At 40.6% G+C, this 24,289-nt stretch overlaps 1 protein-coding gene and 1 long non-coding RNA gene across 5 annotated transcripts; one reads left to right on the top strand and one right to left on the bottom strand.

Annotated features, from left to right (window-relative positions):
• Positions 1–515: 515 nt before the first annotated feature.
• On the top strand, positions 516–24,068 carry LOC139391986 (splicing factor, proline- and glutamine-rich-like). Of its 4 annotated transcripts, none has more exons than XR_011629626.1 (12): positions 516–1,413; positions 2,078–2,266; positions 2,388–2,689; positions 2,802–2,897; positions 5,783–5,979; positions 6,068–6,152; positions 6,235–6,349; positions 6,434–6,476; positions 6,683–6,777; positions 22,806–22,857; positions 23,796–23,874; positions 24,003–24,068. XR_011629626.1 is itself a non-coding variant. In XM_071139599.1 (10 exons), exons 1-10 carry the CDS (start codon positions 652–654, stop codon positions 12,673–12,675), a joined length of 1,998 nt encoding a protein of 665 aa, XP_070995700.1. In that variant the 5' UTR covers positions 516–651; the 3' UTR covers positions 12,676–13,063. The 4 variants fall into 4 exon arrangements, 1 of the variants encoding a protein (XP_070995700.1); XR_011629628.1 differs by having other exon boundaries at positions 23,796–23,898; XR_011629627.1 differs by having other exon boundaries at positions 23,796–23,911.
• Positions 8,098–12,602, bottom strand: LOC139391987 (uncharacterized). The gene is made up of 2 exons (XR_011629629.1): positions 10,634–12,602; positions 8,098–9,581 (listed from the first exon to the last, which is right to left on the bottom strand). It is a non-coding gene; the product is annotated as an uncharacterized lncRNA (long non-coding RNA).
• Positions 24,069–24,289: the final 221 nt, after the last annotated feature.

The following is a 24,289-nucleotide window of genomic DNA, read 5'->3' as shown; positions in this document are numbered from 1 at the left end:
CTAATCCCCCTGCACTGAAGTGGTAGCTTCCACTTGAGCCACATACTAGAAATCACCCAGTTTTCAAAGCCACACCAATATTTCAACTTTAATTTTCAAACAAATAAAGGACATTTGATACATGTGAAAAACTATATAGAAATCTAAATTGTACAGTGCAGAAAAATGAGAAATGTAAAAACATTTTCAATTTAAACGAGTGGATCAGACAATTGAGAACTTGAGAAATTCATACGAATATTATATTATTCCATTTGAACAAGTGTATTAGATTATTAGACTGATAATCGTTACATGGACCGTGAACTTATTATGATTTCCATCAAAAATAGTATTTTATATATATATATATAGTTTGTATATATATATATATATATATATATATATATATATAAAGAAACAGGCTTGTTTCCCCCAAAAAAAATATCACATCAGATGGAGACGCCCGGTATGTAGATACATCTGGGCGGAGATACGCAGGCGCAAGTGGGATTCCTTTCAAAATCACTACGACGACGTTTTTGAATCGCCATTTTAGAAAAGAAGGAGAGCTGTTCGGAACAAAAGCAGTTAGTTAGCTACATACTTAAACGCTTTGTTTACGCTTAACGATATATTACATATTTTATCCAGTGATCCTACAACGTTGAAATGTCTCGGGACAGATTTAACATTAACGTTAGAGGAAATAACCGTGGAGCTGGATTTCAACGCCGGGGAGCTGGGCCTGGTGGTCCGATGCGAGGTGGAATGGGTAACCTGAATAATTTCAGACAAAACCAACACCCCTTTCAACGAGGGCCTCATCCCGGTAACTTTGGAAAACCACCCAACCAGATACGTCCGATGACCCCTCAGAAGCCTATGCCACCTACTAATTCCCAGCCAGGCGCTCAACCGATTCGGCCACCACCTACTCCTGGCCCTGCGCTAACCATGAAGGGCCCCGTACAGCAACAGCAGGCCGCGGCCGCAGCAGCACCTCCGGCGACCGTAGCAGCACCTCCGGCGCCTACAGCAACAACTCCAGCGACTGCAGCACCGGCGGCCGCACCTCCGGCTGTTGCAACAGCACCTCCGAAAGCCGCAACAGCACCTCCGAAAGCCGCAGCAGCACCCCCGAAAGCCGCAGCTACACCTCCAGCAGCCGCAGCAGCAGCGCCGATAGGTCAACCAAAAATGCAGTCCCCACCTCCGAAGCCTGTTCCTCCGAAACCCGCAATCTCATCTCCCCCACCAAACCAAATGAAGAAACCAGCACTTTCATCTCCCCCACCAAACCAAATGAATAGGAACCAGCAAAGACCAGGCAACGCCAATGGAAATGGGCATAAATCTGCACCCTTTATCAAAAAACCTGAACCTCAAACTCAGAATACTCAAATGGAGGCCGAGGAAGCCCAGCACCCCAAGGTTAGTAAGGACGTCAGTCAGTCAAACTAACATTCCGTAATTAGTATGTTAATTAACTACTGTCTTTTAGCTAATGTTAGCTGTGGAGCTGTGTTATGTTAAATACAAGTGGACCCACTGAGCTAGTAAAGCTTTCCGTTCAAAACGAAACACGTTGCGGAGTTAGCCAGCGAACGTTAGCTAATTAAGCTAGGTGGCTAACTGTTACATGGGAGACACGTCGGCCATTTTGTGTGAATCTAGCGACGACGGTGTAAATAATTAAAAACAAAATTTTTAAAATTAAACCACGGATACATTTCGACAATGTTACTGAAAGCTAATTTATTTATATATATATATATATATATATATATGCATCCACACGACGCGGTTAACAAGCGCATGGAATAAGCCACTGAGAAGACGTTAACTAAAAGTTGGGCCTTTATCTTCAACTGGGGGGGGGGGGGTGTAAAACCGGTTGAGTAACATGCATATACCCCAGCTAGCTAGTATTAACTGGATCCTTTGTCCCCATGATAATTTCATACAATCCTAATAGTTAATCTTATCCCAAATACTTTTACATTTTGGTTTAGTTTAATTACGATTAAGGTTAATTTCAAGTAACACTATCATTGACATTTTAGTATTTGAAACTGAACGTTGTCTCTGTCTGTAGGAGTTGAGAGCGACGTTGTCATCGCTGCGCAGACCTGGCGAGAAGACATACACTCAACGATGCCGCCTTTTCATTGGCAACCTTCCCAATGATATCTCAGATGACACGTTCAAGAAGCTGTTTGCGAAGTATGGCGAGCCCAGTGAGATTTTCATCAACAAAAACAAAGGCTTTGGCTTCATACGCCTGGTAAGTGCACCACACTGGTTGCATAACCATTGTCATTTTGGTAGTTGGCTCTACCATAAAGTAATTTTTGGTGTTTAGTGCCCCCTCTAGTTACATTTTAAAAGCATTTCTACCATTCCAGGAATCCCGTGCATTGGCTGAGATAGCTAAAGCTGAACTGGATGATGTGCCCATGAAAGGCAGACCTCTTCGGGTGCGCTTCGCAACTCACTCTGCTGCACTGTCTGTGAAGAACTTGTCACCTTTCGTCTCCAATGAGCTACTGGAGGAGGCCTTCTCCCAGTTTGGAGTGGTAGAGAGAGCTGTGGTAATTGTAGATGATCGCGGGCGTTCCACTGGCAAGGGCATTGTTGAATTTGCCTCTAAGCCTGCTGCACGAAAGGCTCTGGATCGTTGCAACGATGGCGTCTTCTTGCTCACCACGTAAGTTGTATACATCTATTTGGCAACTTTTAAGTAGAACATGAAATGCATATGAAGCTTTCTCCTAATGGCTCATGCTGTTACGCTGTAATTGATACTCTTAATGTCTTAGGTCACCTCGTCCAATTGTCGTTGAGCCTCTTGAACAATATGATGATGAGGATGGTCTACCAGAGAAACTGGCACAGAAGAACCACAACTATCATAAGTAACCCTCACTTCATATAACTAAATGGCTTTAATTCAATAGCATATGGGATTTTGTGCTTGATAGGTGTGCATGTTTTGTTTTCTTATTACCACAACCACAGTATACCTTTGGATGTTATGCTCATTTTGAGTTAAGGTGAGAATTGGAAATATAGCTATTGTGGCCAGGTGCTGCCCGGGCAGATATTTTCATGCAAACTGCATTGCTAGCCCTATCATTACAGAGATTCCAGCAATCTGCTTTTCATGTCTCTGCATGTCCATATTTGCCTTAACGATGAAGTGTAATACCATTTTATTTTCAGGACAACAAGGGCTTCAAGTAGAAAAAAACATTTAGACACAAACTTAAATTCCTGAGTTTTATTGGCAAATGTCAATAAAAATAGGCACTGCCAAAGCAAAAACCCGCCACAAATGAATTTGTATGAGCCGTAGAGCAAAACATGTAACGTGTTCGTGAGTCTCTGCTTTTAATAGTTTGTATTAAAAATCTGGACCCAGCCTCCCGGGTGTTGCGGGCCTGGCGCAGTGCATGCTGGCCAGGTGTACGGTGTTTCCTCCAACACATTGGCTTCCGGGTTGGATGTGCATTCTCACCAACACAGCTCTAGCTCAGCCCCCGTTAATCACACAGACAAATGGTTGCTATCCATGGGTGCAGAAATAGAAAAATCCAGTGCCACAACCCACAACTCAGTAGCTCAAACACAATGTTTAAGAAGGATTATAAGTCCAAAACGGGCATTCGTTAAGGTGGGATTTGTTGAGCTAAAGTGCTTACCAGATGTTGGGTTGGTAGATGAGACAGCTGTTAACCTCTTGATCCTACTTGAGATGCAGATGTCTCAACTAGGCACCTGGAAATGCAAATGCGCTACGCTAAATGCTAAATGTACTCGTTAAAACTCAAACGTTCATTAAAATACACATGCAGGGTATTGAATTAAAGCTACACTCGTTGTGAATCTAGCCAACAAGTCAGATTTTTAAAATGCTTTTCGGCAAAAGCATGAGAAGCTATTATCTGATAGCATGCAACACCCCAATATACCTGAAGGGGACGTAAACAAAATAATTAGCGTAGCCGGCGCTACACAAAAACGCAGAAATAAAATATAAAACATTCATTACCTATTCTTTGTTGGCACTCCTATATGTTCCATAAACATCACAAATTGGTCTTTTTCCCGATTTAAATCCGTCCATGTATGCCCAAAATATCCATTTGTATAGCCTGTCTGGTTCAGGAAAAAAGCTCTCCAACACACAACGTCATTTAAAAAAATTATAAGTTGCCTATATTCTTTGACAAAACACTTCAACCTACTTTTGTAACCCAACTTTAGGTATTTGTAAACGTTAATAAGCGATCAAATTGATCACTGGGCGATCTGTATTCAATAGCAGCTACTCAAGAAAACAATGTCCATTTTTCAATCTTCCAAAATCGATTGTTGTAGGCTGGATGGAATGACGGATCTATTGGTCATGTCTCAAAGGATTTTTGTCAATGAAAATGACGTTTTTGCCGACATCGTGTGGAAGCTGTAGGAATTGCATCCGTTTCCATATTTAATTTGGTGTCCTTTAAACAATACATGAAAGTGGCGCATGGATACTTTTTTCAGCTTTCAGTGACCAGTTTTTCTTGCGCTTTTCGATGAAACACACGCTCTGTTATAGTCACAGCTGTGATTTAACCAGTTTTAGAAACTTCAGAGTGTTTTCTATCCACACATACTAATCATATACTATATTCCTGGCATGAGTAGCAGGACGCTGAAATGTTGCGCGATTTTTAACAGAATGTTCGAAAAGGGAGGGGGTAGACTGAAGAGGTTAACTTCTTGATGCACCCATCCCGTTAGCGGGACCATTTTCGTCAACCACCGCTGAATTGCAGAGCGCCAAATTCAAATTAAATTACTACAAATATTTAGTTTTCATGAAATCACAAGTGCATTATAGCAAAACACAGCTTAGCTTGTTAATCCACCTGGCGTGTCAGATTTCAATAAAGCTTTTCTGCGAAAGCATACCAAGCGTTTATGTAAGCACATCTCTCTCAGTAGACAATATTACAAACAGCTAGCAGCCAAGTAGATTGGTCAGAAAAGCAATAAATTAAATCGCTTACCTTTGATCTTCGGATGTTTGCACGCACGAGACTCCCAGTTACACAATAAATGTTCCTTTTGTTCCTTAAAGATTCATTTTATATTCAAAATACCTCCATTTTGTTGGTGTGTTATGTTCAGAAATCCACAGGCTCAAGCTGTCACGACATCGCAGATGAAAATTCCAAATAGTATTCGTAATGTTCATAAACATTTCAAACGTTTTTTTATAATCAATCCTCGGGTTGTTTTTTACAATATATAATCGATAATATATCAACCGGGAATGTAGCTTCATTAGTAGAGAGAGAAAATGGATGTGATTTTTCAAAATAAAAGCCTGAAACTGTCTAAAGACTGTTCGCACCATGGGGAAGCCATAGGAAAAGGAATCTGGTTGATATCCCTTTAAATGGATTGAAGGCAGGCTATGTAACATGGCACTTTCAAAATAGAGGCCACTTCCGGGTTTGATTTTCCTCAGGTTTTCGCCTGCAATATCAGTTCTGTTATACTCATAGACAATATTTTGACAGTTTTGGAAACTTTTGACAATTATATGCATATTCTAGATTCTGGGCCTGAGAAATAGGCAGTTTAATATGAGTACGTTTTTCATCCAAACATCAAAATACTGCCCCTTACACTCAAGAGATTAAAAATCCATTTCAGTTGATTTTCTGATAAAATGATTACCCATGTTGAGTACCCCTCTATGCACGTCTTGGTTACAACTTTCTATTCTAACAACTTGTGGCTGCAGGGAGCGGGAGGAACCGCCCAGGTTTGCCCGTCCTGGCACATTTGAGTTTGAATACTCTAAGCGCTGGAAGTCCCTGGATGACATGGAGAAGCAGCAGCGGCAGCAGGTGGAGAAGAACATTCGCGAAGCCCGCGAGAAACTGGAGGGAGAGATGGACGATGCGTTCCATGTGCACCAGGCCAACATGATCCGCCAAGGCAAGTTTAGCTTGGGACAAACGACCACTTTTCAAAATAGAAAAGCTTTTAGCATTGTCTTAGATGTATGTTCTTGCACTCTGTTTAGATCTGCTGAGGCGGGAGGAGGAACTACGGCGCATGGAAGAGATGCACAGTGCAGAGATGCAGAAGAGGAAAGAGATGCAGCTCAGGTATTGAAACTGGTTTGAGTTACTGTTTGTTCCACAATTTATTCATTGGAATGTTACTGAAACTTGGCAGTGTGCATAACAGGCAGGAGGAGGAGCGTCGCATACGCGAGGAAGAGATGCTTCGCCAGAGGGAGATTGAGGAGCAAATGCGCCGCAAGCGTGAGGAGGCCTACAGGAGTGGCAACTTCATGGACAATGTAAGTTAACCTGAGCAGAGTATCATACAACCATTCAGACCTTGACATTTGTAACTGAGCTGCGTCTTACTGTCTTGATTTCAGAGGGATATGAGAATGACTCAGGGTGGCACCATGGGCATGGCTGGTGAGTAAATCTTATAACAAATTTGTTTTCATGAATTGTAATGAGTTCTTGCAACCCATATCTTGATTTTCAGCTTGACCCAGAAATGTGTTTTGGAACGAGAGTACCTAGTTTGACTGCTTTAAAAAAGCATATGACGACATTGCCCTTAAGCTGCCCTGACTCTCATTTTAATGTATGACGTTTAGTCCTGTTGTCTCTACTAGACAATCAATTTGGCTCACCCAACCAGAAGTTCCCCATGGGACACCAAGGCATGGGGGGACCCAGCACTGGGGGAGCCATGATGCCCAACGAAATGGTAATGTATTCCAAATGGATTCTAACACTAATAGGGCCCAGTTGAGTGTGGGTTTTTCCACTGGTTGCTGTAGTTGTCATCAGGGAGAGTGAAGTAGATGGGTTTTGCTCCGGTCGGCCAAGTTTGGAAGCGTGTGGAAGAAATGAAGCTTGTTTGCATCTTCTGCGGCATCTCTGCCATGTTGAGATTAAATTTGTGCTCAACGGCTGTTTTCAGCAACAGCATGTTCCCTCAGTTCCTCTACTCTTACAGCCTGTATTTCAGCTGAAAATAATCAACCTGTACTAAACCCGGTGAATTGTGTTCCAGTGCTTTCTCAAAGCTCCTTCTTTGTGTAATGGACCAGTTGCAAGCCCTGTCTTGTGTGAGCCAGACAGGCACTTTTTCTTGGCAAGTGGAAAGATGTCACCCGGCAGCATTTTTTTGTGGCAATTTGTGGATTTAGTACTTTCCCCATACTCTCATTGAACTTCATGCTATCACATGAAATGGTACAGATGCTGTTTTGGTGTAACCTGGAAATATTTTTAGGGGCCTCAAGTGTGAAGTGAACTTCCTGCAATGTTCTATTGTGGCATGGATTGACTACCTAGTTGTTGTAATGTTTCCCCAGCCACCACCTTGTCGAAGCAATTCAAATGAGGGGTTTTAGTACAGGTTGCATTATGAAGCAAATGTCTCTTGACATACCATTGAGCTAATGGGTAAGCTCCTTAGTGCAACTTGCATAACAGAATATGAAGAACTGAGGATGACAGGCATTGCATTGACTGCTTGGAAACGTGTGCTATTTGTACCCTGTGGGTGAAACCCTCTAAAGCCCAGAATGTGATGAAGGCATCCGCATTAGGCCTATGGCAGGCAGGTGTATTAATGTCCTTTTTTTATGCTATAGGCTAAATGCAATTAATAAGTTGACCAGTTAAATATCTGGTAACTTCCTTAAATGTTCTGACGCAAAGCTGTTAAGTCCGTTTTAAAAGTGATACAGCTTGCGTTTTGTATGAGTTAAGTTTTTATACTGTCAAGGATCTATCAATTTGTGTAATGGCACACGGCCGCTTTGACTCAAGGGTGGCAAAACAATCTGGCAGGAAAAACGGCACAACAGGTCAGCTGCTTTTGCAATAGGTGAGCAGATGTTGCTTTTCGATACTGGATTGTGCAGTTCGACAACATGTCTTACTGATATCTCCACGTGTCAGTTTTTCTGTTCTTCGGCGCAAGCAATGCAAAATGACCCCACCTTTTTATAGTGCAGGGAACGCATGGGGAAGGTAAGATTGCTCTGAAGGGAAGATGGCTAGTAGATATGTTACTGTCTGGTCTTGCCGCTACACACACGGACGCAATGACAAATTGGGATGCATTTATTGTTGACATTAGAACTACAATTAATTGGCCAAGCATTTATTTGTTTGAAGAAAATGGCTATGGCTAAGCCTTCCTTAACTAAGCCTGCTTTTGTTAGGCATATTGTGTCCAAGTAGAATCAAGGATTAATACAGTTTTTACACCATGTGCCTAGATCAACATACTTATAGGTGAACATTCATTTTTAGAGTTTAGGCATTTTAAAGTGTGAAACATGGCCTAATTCAAACCAAAGTATTCTGAATATGACTGGGGTAAAAGGTCAACAAATGTTTAGGACACCTTAAAATACATAATTCCTATATCTGAAGTAAATCTCTATCTTTGATGTAAAACTGAAATGTTCTAGAAGGGTCCAGAGGTCAACTGATTAATTGACATGGCCGCTCAATTAGGGCCAATTTTTCAAGTTTTCATAATCGGTAAGCGGTCTTTTTGGACGCCGAATACATTGTAATCCACAAGGAAACTGCGTGGCAGGCTGACCACCTGTTACGTGAGTGCAGCGCCAAAAGGACCTTGTTGCTGCAAGGAGCCAGGTAAGTTGCTAGCTAGCATTAAACTTAACTTGTAAAAAAAAGGAATCTTAACATACTCACTAGTTAACTACACACGGTTGATATTACTATTATACTACTATTAGCTTGTCCTGTGTTGCATGTAATCAATGAGGTGCCTGTTAATTTATCATTGAATCGCAGCCTACTTCAACTTCTCCAAATGTGTGATGATTTAACAAAAGCGCATTTGCAAAAAAGCACAATCGTTGCACAAATGTACCTAACATGAGCATCAATGCCTTAAGATCAATACACAAGTGTTTTATTTTTAAACCTGCATATTTAGTTAAAATAAATTACTGTTTGCCGGCAATATTAACTGGGGAAATTGTCACATCTCTTGCATATACCCTGACTCTGCTTGCACTGAACGCAACAGTTTGTGCCGCCAGGCTCGTTGCAAACTGAACTAATTTGCCAGAATTCTACATAATTAAGACATAACATTGAAGGCTGTGCAATGTAATAGCAATATTTAGAGTTGGTTGCCACCTGTTCGATAAAATACGGAGCGGTTCCGAAAGAATAGACGTTTTGTTTTCTAAATTATAGTTTCCGGATTTTACCATATTAATGTCCAAAGGCTTGTATTTCTGTGTTGTATTATAATTAAGTCTATAATTTGATAGAGCAGTCTGACTGAGCAGTGGTAGGCAGCAGCAGGCTTGTAAGCATCCATTCAAACAGCACACTACTGCGTTTGCCAGCAGTTCTTAGCCATGCTTGAAGCACAGCGCTGTTTTTATGACTTCAAGCCTATCAACTCCCGAGATTAGGCTGGCAGTACTAAAGTGCCTATAAGAACATCCAATAGTCAAAAAGATATTAAATTCAAATGGTAGAGAAATAGTCGACGAGTCATAACTTAACCTGTTGCGACGACCAAACCCGGATCCGGGATTCTATTTATAGACCTAAGCTCATTACCATAACGCAACGTTAACTATTCATGAAAATCGCAAATGAAATAAATATGCTAGCTCTCAAGCTTAGCCTTTTGTTAACAACACTGTCATCTCAGATTTTCAAAATATGCTTTTCAACCATAGGAAAACAATCATTTGTGTAACAGTAGCTAGCTAGCGTAGCATTTAGCGTTAACATTAGCTTTAGCGTTAGCATTTAGCAGGCAACTATCACAAAAACAAGTAAAGCCTTCAAATAAAATAACTTACCTTTGAAGAACTTCTGATGTTTTCAATGAGGAGCCTCTCAGTTAGATAGCAGATGCTCCGTTTTTCCAAAAAGATTCTTTGTGTATTAGAAATAGCTCCGTTTTGTACATCACATTTGGCTACCAAAAAAAAAAAACGAAAATTCAGCCCTCAAAACGCGAACTTTTTTCCAAATTAACTCCATAATATCGACTGAAACATGGCAAACGTGGTTTAGAATCAATCCTCAAGGTGTTTTTCCACATATCTCTTCAATGATATATCCTTCGTGGAAGCCTGGTTTCTCCTTGCTCTCAAATGGAAAAATAATTGCACCTGGCTTTACGCTCCAATTTCGACGCAGGGACACCAGGCGGACACTTGGAAAATGTAGTCTCTTATGGTCAATCTTCCAATGATATGCCTACAAATACGTCACAATGCTGCTAACACTTTGGGGGAACGACAGAAAGTGTAGGCTCATTCCTTGCGCAATCACAGCCATATAAGGAGACAATGGAAAACAGAGCTTCAGAAATTCTGCTCATTTCCTGGTTGATGCATCATCTTGGTTTCACCTGTAGAATGAGTTCTGGGGCACTTACAGACAATATCTTTGCAGATTCTGAAACTTCAGAGTGTTTTCTTTCAAAAACTGTCAAGAATATGCATAGTCGAGCATCTTTTCGTGACAAAATATCGCGCTTAAAACGGGAACGTTTTTTATCCAAAAATGAAATGGCGCCCCTAGAGATCAAAGAGGTTAACCGGGAATATTGAACCACCAGCTTTCCTATGTTCTCATGTTCTGAGCATTGCACGTTTACTTCTCCAACACTGTTTTTGCATTATTTAAACCAAACGGAACATATTTCATTATTTGAGGCTAAATAGATTTTTATTTATATATTAAGTAAAAAAAATAAGTGTTCTTTGTTCATTCAGTATTGTTCTTGCCATGATTAAATTTTTTTTTTTTTAAATGTAGTCGGCCGATTTAATCGGTAACGTTTTTGGTCCTTCAATCGGTGTCGGCGTTGAACAATCAGAATCGGTTGACCTCTAGTCCAGACACCCAATGTGATGTGGCTTATTTTGAGAAATTTACCCCAGCCGCGATACGACACAAGGAGCGCTGAGGAATTGTATCAGGGCACGCCAAAGACATGAACAAAAGCACCCAAACACATCCATTTAGTATAGTTACGTAGGTCTTTAATGTTGTACACAATTTGTTTCCCCTAACTTTCTTCAACGTTGTGATCCATTTTGTTTGAGTCGCGCTGTTTACCTCACGCAGCTTTGCAGGCTGAGCCTGTCCCTATAGTACATGGACACAGACTGTGCAACACAGCTGGTAGAAGAAATGGCTTGTCAAATAAATGGAACATAACGTTGTGAATAAAGTTCGGAATGTCATGTGTACAACATCTAAAGACCTACGTTACTATACTGACAGTGTGTCTGTTTCTAAAAGGACATGTTTTTTGGTATGCTCTGATGCTGCACAACGAACAATGAGGAAGTGAATCGTGGCTGGGGCGAGTTTCTCAATCAAGCCAAATCACAAAATGGTTTAAGGAACCTAAAACATTCCATTTGCATAACATTGAGATTTACTTCAAATGGGAAATTTCACCTTTGAAAAAAAATATTTTATTTTGCCACCGGAATTGTACAGCAGCAGGGTGGCAATTTGTGTGTATGCAAAATGGAACATGGTCTTTTCGTCCAGGAACTTCAGTAGATAATCTGGATTTGACAACTGCTGTGAAACTTCAGTTTTGAGTCTTAACCAATATGGACCTATTTTGCGTCAACTACTGGCATATTTCCAAATATGTGATGCTTATTAAATTGTAGAAGGTTTGGTTGGTGAAATGGCACTCTATAAAGCGTAGACCCTGCAAGTAACATGTCAGGATTAGGCTAATGAACATCTACTTTAATTAGTTCTAGCCTATTGGCAGTCCTGTAGACTCGCTTACACTTGTAGTTTGTAATGTGAAATTTACCCCCCCTCGGTCCAGTGTTTTACTAAGGCCATGAAAGCTTCAAGTTTAACAAATGAGTAGGACTTTGTGGGCTCATTGATTAAAATCATATTTTTCCCATTTTTATTTTATTGCCATTTGAAAGGTCAGCAATTCTGTAGTTGTGCAGTGATATCCTACTAGTGTGTTTTAAGCAATAGAGGCAGCGCGAGCAACAGATTTACAGCTATATTGTTAAATAGGCCTGATATAGTTCTACACAAAGAATTTTAAGAAGGTGGAATTGTAGCGCTGAAGTGCATTTATTGTCTGGCCTACCTGTAGGTTTTTGGCATTAAATGTAACCGTTGGGCCATAGCAAACCGGCAGTCTTCCCCAAAATGCTCCACTTGATGCCAGTAGTGAATGATGTAGCCCAGCCTTTGGCATGCACAGCAGACTATGGTAGGACCTAACTAACGAAAACATTACCCTTTCTTCCTTCTCTGTATGTTACCTGTGGCACCTGTGGATCTGCGTATTGGAACTATTTCAACGAACGTTTCCCTTGGACATGTCTCCTGCTGTTTATTTTGTCATGGCTCTCAAACAAAACCAACTCTCTCTACCCCCTCCCCTCAATATGGACTTGAACTGTGTGCACCGCACTGCCCTCCCCACCCCTCCAATCTGGCTCCTTGGTATGGTTGTTAATCCCAATAGCGAAATGAGCGAAACTTCCCTCAGGGAGGCCGGGGGGGACTGGGTCCTAACAACCAAGGGTTTGGCAGGGTCCGTGAGGAGTTTGATGGGCCTGCCAAGAAGCCCCGCTTTTAAATCTGTTCAGTGTCATTCATAGCAGCGTTTTTGTGTAGATTCTCTGAACATCTTCACATTGAGTCATAATTGTTGTATTTAAGTTGAAAGTGTTCTTGCATTTTAGCCTGAAGACTCATTCATTTTTATGGCAAGTTAGGTTTTTTCTTTTTTTGATTTTGTATTTGGAGTAGTGTGAAATTAATACATTGGTCACCCTCAGTGATCATAGCGCTATCTCACCTATGTATAACTTTCTTTCCAGTTGTATCATGCTCTGTGACTCGTGTCGTAAATGGTGATAAATGTCAACTTTTCTCACCTTTCAATGGCTGTGTTTTGTGCCATTTAAGATTTGAAGTAAAAACATGTAACTTTACAATAAAGACTTCAGTTGGTTCTCTCCAAACCCTCTTAAAGTTTATTTTAGCCCAATTTCAAGTTACCCTAAATAAGCCCAGCAGGAGTTTTCAAGCCTTTTGCTCTAGCCGCCATCTAATAAGTGGGTCAATTATTGACTAATATATTGCCTAGCTTACCCTGGATTTAGTATGTTGGAATGCCCGGGGGTGACTTTTTAATGTTATTAATCACCATGTTCCCATGTGAATGAAATTGAACAAATATGCATACTGAGACAGTATTGCTAAAGCCAAGAAAGTTGACATTTTAGAGCACAGTTGGGCCAAGTAGAAATTGTACTTGTGGGGCCCAATGTTGACAACGGAAATAAGCAGTCCTGGTGTCAAACGTGACTAATGCTTCTAGCAGTGTTTTGTTTATAATAAAACACTTTCTTTTTTAATCTGGATTTAGTAATGCCCTTGGAAAGTCTGTTAAAATGACAGTTTCGGTTCAGTTTTTCAACTTTCATTAACAATTGTTTTAAACGTATGACTTTGTCTAGCCCTAATTGAAGTGATATGGTCTTTGACAACTGCTGTTTCTTTGGCGTTGATAACAGAGTTATGTTGGACTGTTCCGAAGTTGGCTACATATTGAACCAAGGTCCACCTTGACCATCTCTAATGTTTTTAAAAGCAGCACTTCATTCATAAGTCTCTTGGCATTGCATTATGTAATCTGTTACATTCCAATGAATGTATCATACAACAGAATGTATGAAAAGGATCTACAAATCTTAACCTAAATTCTAGTTCCAGCCACTGTCTAACGTGTGCAAGTCATTAGTCAAATGGTCATGTTATTACGAGAAACTGTGAGGGGGACCGGTAGCGTGTGGTTTTGCCCTCAATGCTAACCTAGAACTTTTCAGCCTCCTTTTTATTTATGGCTCTTTCCCTGGATTTCTTTAGTAGCTCTCCTAGCCTAAGCGCTGTTGATAAACCAAGAGTGGTGTGAACTGATTCATTCCAGCGAGTACCACTGTCACTTTGAATTTTCACATGCAGATTAGACAAGTCTGAAACCATCATGGAAGCGGTAAAGGGGTAGTTTCGCGATCCAATGCTAGCGTTTGTGCTAGCTTAGCGCAAAGACCAGAAGTCTTGAGGGTGTTGCCTGAACGTCCCATCTTTGTGCTAAGCTATTTAGCATTGTCTTGCTAAACTACCTTTCTTCAATCTGGATGCATAGACCAATGGTAGCCAGAAGTTCACCTGAAGTTTGAGCCCATTAAATAATGGGCTCAAACTTCCCCTAGTATTAGGGCAGATATCTTTCACGCATTTATGAAGATGTGTTATGAAAGTGCCAGCACTTTGCAACTTTTTTTTAAGTCTTTGATTACACCTCTAAATCTATTTTCCAACTGAGACTTAAGGTGACACACACCAAAGGGTAGATATCTCAGCAATTAAAATAGATTCGTCTTTTAGGTAAAAAAAAATATTTTAACATTTTCTGTGTAGGAACATTTCTTTACTGAAGAGAGGAAATTATCACCCTTTTTAAATATTTTTTTTATTTTTTTTACATCGGTATGGAAATAGCACCAGTCACTATGTAGTTGAACTCAATAGGCTCTTACAATTTCGGCAAAATTGAGCTCAAGAATTACAGCAAAAAGATTGATCATGGTTGTGGAGCATGTTAATCAAATGACTAAACATTCAGTTTATCTAACCCGTTGTCTACTCAAATATCTGAGTACCTTGACAAAAGTAATGTAAACCATTAAATGTTTGTTTTCTGTACATTTCTTCTTTGACAGGTTTGGCCACCTTATTAAAGGTTGCCGTGTGTAAGGAGACCTTTCTAAACCAAGAAATCATAGGCCTAACTGAGTAGCACTTAATACAGTTTACTCCTATGACTTGTCTTAAACAGACCAACCTGATGAAGACAGTCTTGCCTTAGTGAAGAGTTGGCAGTTAAGGTTCAAGTCGGTGTTCAGTATTGTAACAGGGTACCAGTTGGTGAAATAGTTTTGATTTTAACGACTGATTGGAACAGACACCCCATCTAATATTCTTACTGGGTGTTATTGCCAATGGATCTAGGTGATTTGGGAGACTATGGGATCCAGTTTGCCTGAATGGCTGAATAACAAGACCTCCTGATTGGATCTGGCACTGCTTGTTAGGGTGTATGTTTCTAGGTGTACTCGGTCAGCTCTTGCTGGACTACTCACCAAGTTGGTCAACTTGCATACTAATGTAGGCCTACAGGCAACTCAGTTGGATATAGGCCCAGTAGTAGCAATATACTGAGAATGATCTGACTTCATTTTAAATGGAATTTAGACTTGATCTGTGGAGATCTGATGTTAACAAAGAATTTCCAGGGGTTGCTTTATTTTAGCTTCTTGGGCTGTGTATACAGACAGGCCAATTCTGTTATTTGTCCCACTAATTGTTATTTTGACATCAGATCTTTTCAGAGCTGGTCTGATTCGTCAAAAGAACAATTAGTGAGAAAATAATCAGAATTGGGTTGCCTGCCTAAACACAGCCATAGTATCATACTCTTACATTTGCAGATGGAATCACAGATCAGGGGACAAACTAATGATTAAAATGTTGCTAGCTTTGTTTATATGCACCTGTAGTGGGGATGTAGACCACCCCTTAGTTTTTTATATATATGCTGAACAAAAATATTAACTCAACATGCAACAATTTCAAAGATTTTACAGAATTAGTTCACATAAGAAAATTGGACAACAGAAATAAGTCCATTAGGCCCTAATCTATGGATTTCACATGATTGGGCAGGGGCAAAGCCATGGGTGGGCATAGGCCAACCCATTTGGGAGCCAGGCCAAGCATAGATAGTTTTTCCCTGCAAAGGGGCTTTATTACAGACATACCCGTCAGTTTCATTAGCTGCCCGGGTGGCTGGTCTCTGATCCCGCAGGCGAAGAAGCCGGATGTGGAGGTCCTGGGCTGGCGTGGTTACACGTGGTTGTGAGGCCGGTGTGACAACCGCGTATTTTATTTGCCCTTTATCGTCCCCAGTACAAGGTGCACCTGTGTAATGATCATGCTGTTTAATCAGCTACTTGATATGGTATACCTGGTGGATGGATTGGTGCACAAAATTTGATGTGCCTTTTGTGCGTGTGGATGTTTTATTTTAGCTCATGGGACCAACACTTTACATGTTGCGTTTTTATATTTTTGTTCAGTGTATATATATTTTTAGAATAGTGTTGTCCTGGCCTTGTATGGATTATAGAAGGACTCCACTCTGATAGTTTTGTATCAAAGACCTTGTATAACCGATGGAAGTCTTTGGTAGAACTTCCCCTTATTCCCCGTCACCCTTCAGCAGACTCAGGAGACCTGCGTACCTATAAGGAGCGAGAGGCTTGTCTTATTCAAGTGTCGTGAGTGCATGGGGGTGCAGTAGCTGTGCAATAAAGTCCAACAGCCAGCCTGCCCCATTCCACAGTAGAGGCTCCGGCAGTTGATTACGTTGCAGATCAGTAGTTCTGCAGAAGTCAGTGGACAGTAGAGCCTGGACTTGTGTGCAGCGAGAGGTATGCTTACAGAGCCACTGAAGGTAAGTGTTCCTGTTTTATGATTTGTTTATATGCCAAACTTAACTGCTCTACCTTCCTCTCACGTAATGTGACGATACAGGGGTTCTGGCATCACACTTCTGAAAAATGGAATCACAGTGCAGTACTTGTTCCTCCCTCCTGTATGTGAACTTGTGGCAATGTTTGTTTTTTTAGCCTGTGCAGTATCTGATATTTTCCCTTTCATTTTTTGACCAAAGCTGGTCTCTATGAAACGAGCTGTATATGGATGGCTGTGTCACTGGCTCAACAATGAATAGTGTATGATGGTGTATACCCTCAACTCTACTTTAGGCCAGTGTAGTCAACACAACTCCTTTTGCAGATCCTTCTCTTTCAAGCTGTAATGACCTTTTGAAACCAAGTGCAAAGTTCTCACAAACGTGTGGGGGGGGGTGGTGTTGGATTTAGCTGGCATTAGGATTTTGACATTGAATTCATGGCTTCCTTGGCACTGTAGAAGGGACTCGTAACCGATTGGTAGTCACAATAAATCGTTGGTGGGCGGCGCTTTGTTGATATCCTATTTATGACATCCTATTTCATCAAGTAATAGAAGTGATTTGTGAAGCTTGTCTTTTGTCCAGTGTTTCCCTAGTATTACAACAGCATTTACTTTGCCTATATTGCAAACCTTGATACAGTAGCCTACATTTTATACCTAGGCCAAAATGTTGCAAGTAAGGTGTATCGTAGTACTTGAGCACAGGACTCTGACTCAAGTCGAACTAGTTATTTGCAATAGAGATAGTGTTGATGTAAACAAACAATATTCAGGGCTTGACATTTGTTCTGGGGGGGTTGGGGTTTGTCTGGGGAAATGAGAATCATCCTGTTGACCTTTTCTTTTTTACTTGACGTGTGCTCTACATGGACTGGCTTGTTTTGGGAGTCTGCAATGAAACACTGGCTGGCGATATTTTCCCTGTCCATTTCAATATTAAGGCAAAACTCAGAAGAACCTCTAACGAGTCAGTATTATCAGATTTCAGACTGTCTGAATACCCATATTAGCGTACTACATACTTTACTCATAGTCACATACCGTGATGCATGCGGCTCCTGAGTAGGCGGGGCGGGGCCAAGTGTGGGTGATTGTTTTTCCTAATTCAACAGACAGGCATTGAATTAACCAGCCTGATAATGGATAATTTCCAATTCAATATAGTAATCTTAATTGGGGCTGTCCCCGACTTTAAAAAAAATCTTGGTTGACTGAGTCGTCTATTCTTTTGACCTTTTGACCATTTTTTAAATGTTTTTACGTTCTTCCGTATGTAGACAACCAGAAGAAAAAGACCTTAACAATTCTCCTGCTGGCTTTTGCAGATTCTGCCCTTACTCTCCTGAAGTTGCCAGTGAAGGGCTACACGGAGTTAGCCACCTTTTTTTTCTTATGTGGAATGCCTATATATTTCTACCGATCTGTGTGCCAGTTATGGTTTTCATGTGCATATTTTCCTGTAAGTTTCATTAATAATAAGCTCTTCATATTTCCAAATCATTGTCATGGTCTACTCAACATTCTATGTAAATGACACAAACTGAAAGGGAACTTCCATTGCCAACTATGTGAAACTAGTCTACGTAAAGCCAACAAAAACATTGCAACTTGCAGGTAGAGTATATATTTTAAATCATATAAAGCACATTGGCTATGCATGGGCCTGTCTGCAATGAACTTGAAACATTGTATCAACTTAACTTGGGTCAGGCCCAGAGACTTGCACTAGCGAATGTTGCAATATTGTGCAAAATATTCTGGGCCCTCAGTTTCCTGTGCCAGTGAGCTCGGGACAGACACGGCTGAAGGCTATTTGCGCAAGAGATAAGAAGCAGTGCTTCTTTTTGAGTTGAAGGAATTGGTTACTTTGAGTAGCTCCACAGCTCATTGGTGGTGCGTTAAGCCAATTATAAATACTATCAGATCTCCAAATGGACACTTCATATGGGCTGCATTTTGAGGCTGGTAACTCTAATGAACTTATCCTCTGCAGCAGAGGTAACTCTGGGTCTTTCCTGTGGCTGTCCTCATGAGAGCCAGTTTTATTATAGAGCTTGATGGTTTTTGCAACTGCACTTAAACTTTCAAAGTTTTACATTTTTCCGTACTGACTGACCTTCATGTCTTAATCTTGGAACTACCCATCCTGGATCTGGGAGAATTGTCATCAACTACACTAATTAGCATAGCGGTCCAAAAATATTACTAGAAAATATTCATATTCATGACAAGTGAAATATAGTGAAACACAGTTCAGCCTTTTGTTAATCACCCTGTCATCTAATTTTGAAATTATGCTTTACAGCCAAAGCAAGACAAGCATTTGTCAGTTTATCGATAGCATAGCATTATGTCCAGCTAGCAGCAGGAAGCTTGGTCACAAATCAGAAAAGCAATCAAATTAACCGTTTACCTTTGATCTTCGGATGTCTTCACTGACGAGACTCCCAGTTAGACAGCAAATGTTCCTTTTGTTCCATAAAGATTATTTTTACACCCAAAATACCTCCGTTTGTTGGTTATGTTGAGAAATCCACCGGAAATAGCGGTCATGACAACGCTGAAAAAAATGCAATTATATCCATAATATCGACAAACATGGCAAACTTTTTTTTAATAATCAATCCTCAAGGTGTTTTTCAACAATCTATTCGATAATATATCAACCGGGACAATTGGCTTTTCAGTAGGAGCGAGAGGAAAAATGACTACCTGTCTTTTACGCAAGAATCACTCAGAGCCCTCAGCTGGCCACTTACGCAATGTAGTCGTTTACGCTCATTCTTCACCATAAAGGCTTGAAACTACGTCTAAAGGCTCTAGACACCTTAGGGAATACTTAGAAAAAAAGAATCTGGTTGATATCCCTTTCAATGGCCAAAAGGGATGCATAGGAACACAACCGTTTCAAAATAAGAGGCACTTCCTGATTGGATTTTCCTCAGGGTTTCGCCTGCAATATCAGTTCTGTTATACTCAGACAATATTTTGCCTGTTTTTGAAACTTTTTAGAGGGTTTTCTATCCCAATCTGACAATTATGTGCATATTCTAGCATCTGGTCCTGAGAAATAGGCTGTTTACTTTGGGAACGTTATTTTTCCAAAAATAAAAATAGTGCCCCCTAGTTTCAAGAGGTTATGGTAATGATGGACTGTCGTTTCTCTTTGCTTATTTGAGCTGTTCTTGCCATAATATGGATTTGGTCATTTACCAAATAGGGATATCTTCTGTAGACCACCCCTGCCTTGTCACAACACATGATTTGCTCAAACACATTAAGAATTTAAAGAAATTCAATGCACACCTGTGAATTGAAATGTATTCCAGATGACTACCTCATGAAACTGGTTGAGAGAATGCCAAATGTGCAAATCTGTCATCAAGGCAAAGGGTGGATACTTTTAACAATCTTATTTTGATTTAACACTTTGGTTACTAAACAATTCCATATGTTTAATAGTTTTGAGGTCTTCACTATTCTACAATGTAGACAATAGTCAAAGGAAACCCCCTGGAATGAGTAGGCGTTAACTTTTTGCTACTGAGCGACTAAATAAAAAAATCTTGGCGTTTCCACAACTCTGTCTTTGGGACCCCAAAGAGGGGGGAGAAAAACAAACGTGCCCCAACACTACACAGCTGAATTTAATTTTTATTTTATTTATTAAATTATCAAAGCTTGATTAGTTGACTATTTCAATCAGCTGTGTAATGCTGGGGCAAAAACCAAACCGTGCACACCTTGGTGTTTGGGAAACTCTGGTGTATGTGTCTAGTGACTGTAGGGTCAGTGCAGATAGTTTGGGTACCATTCGACTATTTAGTGGTCTTATGAAGCTGTCTGAGCCTGTTGGTCCGAGAGCCGATGCTTTGGTACCGTTTGCCGGATAGTAGCAGAGTGAAGTCGGTCTTGGGTGGCAGCAGTCTTTGGCAATTTTTGGGCCACCTTCTGACACCGCTGGTCAGCAACATAATACACTAAAGCACTTCATTGGGAACGAGATGATGACTGCAACAGCTTGATCATAAATGTTTAAATAATGTTACAGGAGGACTGAATTAAAAAATATATATATAAATCTACATGACATCAACCCAGACACATCCAGAGTCCCTGGTGCCGACACATTCAGTAATCAAAAGATGGTTTAGTATTTAGTAAGAACAAAACACACTTCCATGAGAACAGATCAACTTTAGGTTTCAAAGATTTAGCCTACGGTGCAACACTATCATTTTAAGGTGAACAAACTACTTAGCCTACATTTGAACACCGCCGCAGAAGCTTTGCTATTCGACGTCGTCCGAATGAAGGGGGTTCGTTTTGTTTGACTACTTGAAGAGAGCCTATATCTTTCCCAGTCCACCTGTTCCATTGAAGTATGGGAAAGTGCATTGAATTCTACTAAATGAAGAGCCAAAATTAGTCTAACATTCTGGCATATAAACCATACTATTTACAAAAAATTAACATTTTATGACGTTCTATTTTCTCACACTGAGAATGAGTCATGCGAGATTGTATTCTTTCCCACTATTTGATTTTGGTAGCGCATCCCCATATCTAATTGGTCAGCTGAAATGAGTGCCATCAGGGCATTTTAAAGTATACTCTATCAGTATGTTGCATACTATAGATTTTTTTTTTTTTGCATACTCAGCCTATTTAGAACGCAAGTATGGGTATTCGGGCATGTCCACAGCATTCTCAATGTAGAAATACTAGAGCAGTGAATTGTACTAATATTTGAGGTCTTTGTCATAGGCAGAAATGCTGTCTTGTCACATACCAGTAGCCCGTTTTTGTTTTGGACATGCATTATCGGCAACCTCCAATTTTCATGGTTTACGGCTCATTACTCATTACTTTCATTTGTTCCCCAAGGTAAATTAGGAAGGTTTTAGTTTAATGTGACTTTTGTTAGACCCAGCTTTAATTTATTTACTGTGAGGTAATAATAATCACCTTGCTGATTTAGGGAACAGCCTAACTTATGTAGAATGTAACTTTGGAGTATTGCTAAGCTCAACTAGAATGTGTTGATCCACTGGGCTGTTCTTGGGCGGGGTGGACAGTCAAGATACTGGGTTTGGGTCTATCTGCGTCATTCACAACCTAGATATGCATAAAGAGCACTTCACTTTAGTGTGGCAGCTGCCATAAAGGCACTTTCTCTTTCTCTCTCCTGTGTTTTGAAATGATCTGTGGCACTGTCAAAAAATGGCAGCCTGTTTCCCCCCCTTGTGCATTTCATGCGTCAAAGTATCGTCAATTGTCCTTATTATAGTGACATTCTCAAGCCAGTGGCCAGCCAGCCAATGAATTGTAAAGGGTTTTTCTGTACAGTTCACAAGGACTGTGCCAACCTTGATGTAGCAGCTTGTATGTAAACGGTGTCTCATGCAGCAAACTTAGTGTTGGTAATCTTGGACTAAGCATCTTGTGTAGAGAACTACCATGAGCAGTGAAATCAGCCCCAGGGCTGTCGTGTGTCTGTCTGCACTGTGATCCATTTACCCTCGGAGGTCTCCTCTTTGAGTGGTCAGTCTGCTTCTCCGTATCCCCTTCAGAGTGTGATGCCAGAACTACCCTCCAGGGCCTTAGGGCTGCTACTGGAAGGGCTATGCCCTTTCCAAACTCGCTCTGCAAGACCGACGTCGCAAATACCCATCATGAGGTATAAGGTGAAAGCGTCTTCATAGGTCCTGACGTTTTGGGGATTTGCTATAACAATACTTTTCCAGTGTCAACCAAGTCAAGCTTACCTTGCTTTGTAACCGTTTCCAGTTCTCACGTATTTGCATGATTGGTGTTATGGCTCTTACTCATTTGCCTGTTACCACAGAAGTTACAAAAACATTAGCTATAAAGTGACCTAGGATATATATATACTTACTACTTGTCAAAATGCACCCGTATTATTGGGTTTGCTCTATTTTTTTATGTATGTCTTTTTGGCACAAGTTCTTTACTTTCACATTTTACAGTATGTCAGTCAATTAAATCTAGTGCATGCCTGTACTATAGTTTTTGTAATTTAAAATTCCCATAAACATCCTCTACATCCATGTAGTTTAGCACTCAATTCCACAGCTATTTGTATAGGAATGTCTTTCCCAAGTTCCTAGCTTCGAACTCATTGTTTCTCTCTCACTGCAGGGGCCTCGGGTGATTGTAGGAGGCTGATGAGCTGCTCCTGGTCTAACACATGGTAAGCTACCTCCCCGAGTGGCTAGGTGGAAGACTCATTGCACCAAAGGACAAATACTAGTCTGAATTGATGTAGTGTTGCAGATGCATTGTCTACCTTTTTGAAGCATTTGTCTCTTAACCCATAAATCTAAGCCCTTGCCATGCTGGGGGGGGGGGGGGGGGGTCTACTAAGCTATATGGAATTTAAGGTCTTAAGGATCATTCAGCTATTTTTAAGACTTGAAGTATGAAGTTATTAGAAAGTATTTTTAGCCATACTGCTATTAGCCCATACACATCTAAGAGATGTTTGTTCTGAAGTCTGTTCTATATCTGAGATATTAAAGTCTCCATATGTACTTTGTTCAACTGGTACCGGGGGAACCAGTTGAGGCCTGTGGGTGTCCTAGGGCAAAAACAAACATGTTCTTGAGTCTCACCTTTTCCACAGCAGTGTCAAATTAGTGTATAGCCCAAACTATTTGCACGCTACAGACAGAAGTTGGTAGATCAGCTGTACCAACTTTACACGAGTCCCAAGACTCTTGTGGGGGTCGTAGAGAAAAACGTAGAACACCATCGTGTTTGTGAGTCATCTTTCCATAGAGGGGTCATAATAGTTGATAGGGTCAAACCGTTTGGACGCGACAGATTTTGTGAATACAGATTTTCAGGATGTCTGTCTGACAAACACCGCTCTAGCTCTCTCACCTTCCACTGCAGATGCGCAAGTGTGACATAAGTGGATGCGGTAGATTGAGACCCAACCAATCTCTAGCTTAAACTGACACATTTTGATTATGATTTTTGTATCATGTTAATTAGATTTCCGAGAGGCATGGACATCAACCTTACAGGGTTACGTGCTTTATACTAAACGAATGGAAATCCTTGTTTTTGGCAATGTTGCTTTGTTATTAGTGGAAGTTGACTTATGTACCTTTTTTTTTTTTGCAGGTTAACTGAAGAGACTGTCTGTACAAACCGGAGCAGGGGCCTTTCTGGTCTCTCCTAAAGCACGGAAACGGTTCTGCGGGTTGGTTGAACTGTTCTTCAACATGTTAGTCTAAATGGTGTGGTTGCGTTGTTATTCCTTGATTCGCATTTCCAATGGATGACAGTTTGTAGCGACTGATTCCATTTTTCTTTTCTCACTCCCTTAAGGGAAGAGTTCTGATGCCGCACCAGGCTCCAACCAGCAGAGAAGCTAGGAGTTCAACGGGAGATTATTGAATTTTTTCTACAAGCTATTGTAATAAAAGGTTCAACTTTGAGACTTGTGTTTTTGTTTTTTTAATACATCTGTAATTGTTATAGTGCATCTCTAGAGACGACTACTATCCACAGGGATGTTTTGGCCATTTTAATAGAACTGGTAGCACTTTACACTACTGTTTCCACTGGAATTTACCAGGCAAAATAGTAAGTTAACACAATTGGTACTAAATTGT

This window comes from Oncorhynchus clarkii, chromosome 32 (genome assembly GCF_045791955.1).
Source record: "Oncorhynchus clarkii lewisi isolate Uvic-CL-2024 chromosome 32, UVic_Ocla_1.0, whole genome shotgun sequence".
In the NCBI taxonomy this organism is placed as follows: domain Eukaryota; kingdom Metazoa; phylum Chordata; class Actinopteri; order Salmoniformes; family Salmonidae; genus Oncorhynchus; species Oncorhynchus clarkii.
Note: the sequence above shows the minus strand (reverse complement) of the source record. Positions and strands in the feature narration are given on the sequence as shown.

Bases quoted from the DNA above. Each gene is read 5' to 3' on its own strand.
- LOC139391986 (XM_071139599.1), top strand. From the start codon at position 652: ATGTCTCGGGACAGATTTAACATTAACGTTAGAGGAAATAACCGTGGA. The intron at 1,414-2,077 runs GTTAGTAAGGAC...CTCTGTCTGTAG, and splicing joins AGGAAGCCCAGCACCCCAAG to GAGTTGAGAGCGACGTTGTC. The intron at 5,980-6,067 runs GCAAGTTTAGCT...CACTCTGTTTAG, and splicing joins GGCCAACATGATCCGCCAAG to ATCTGCTGAGGCGGGAGGAG.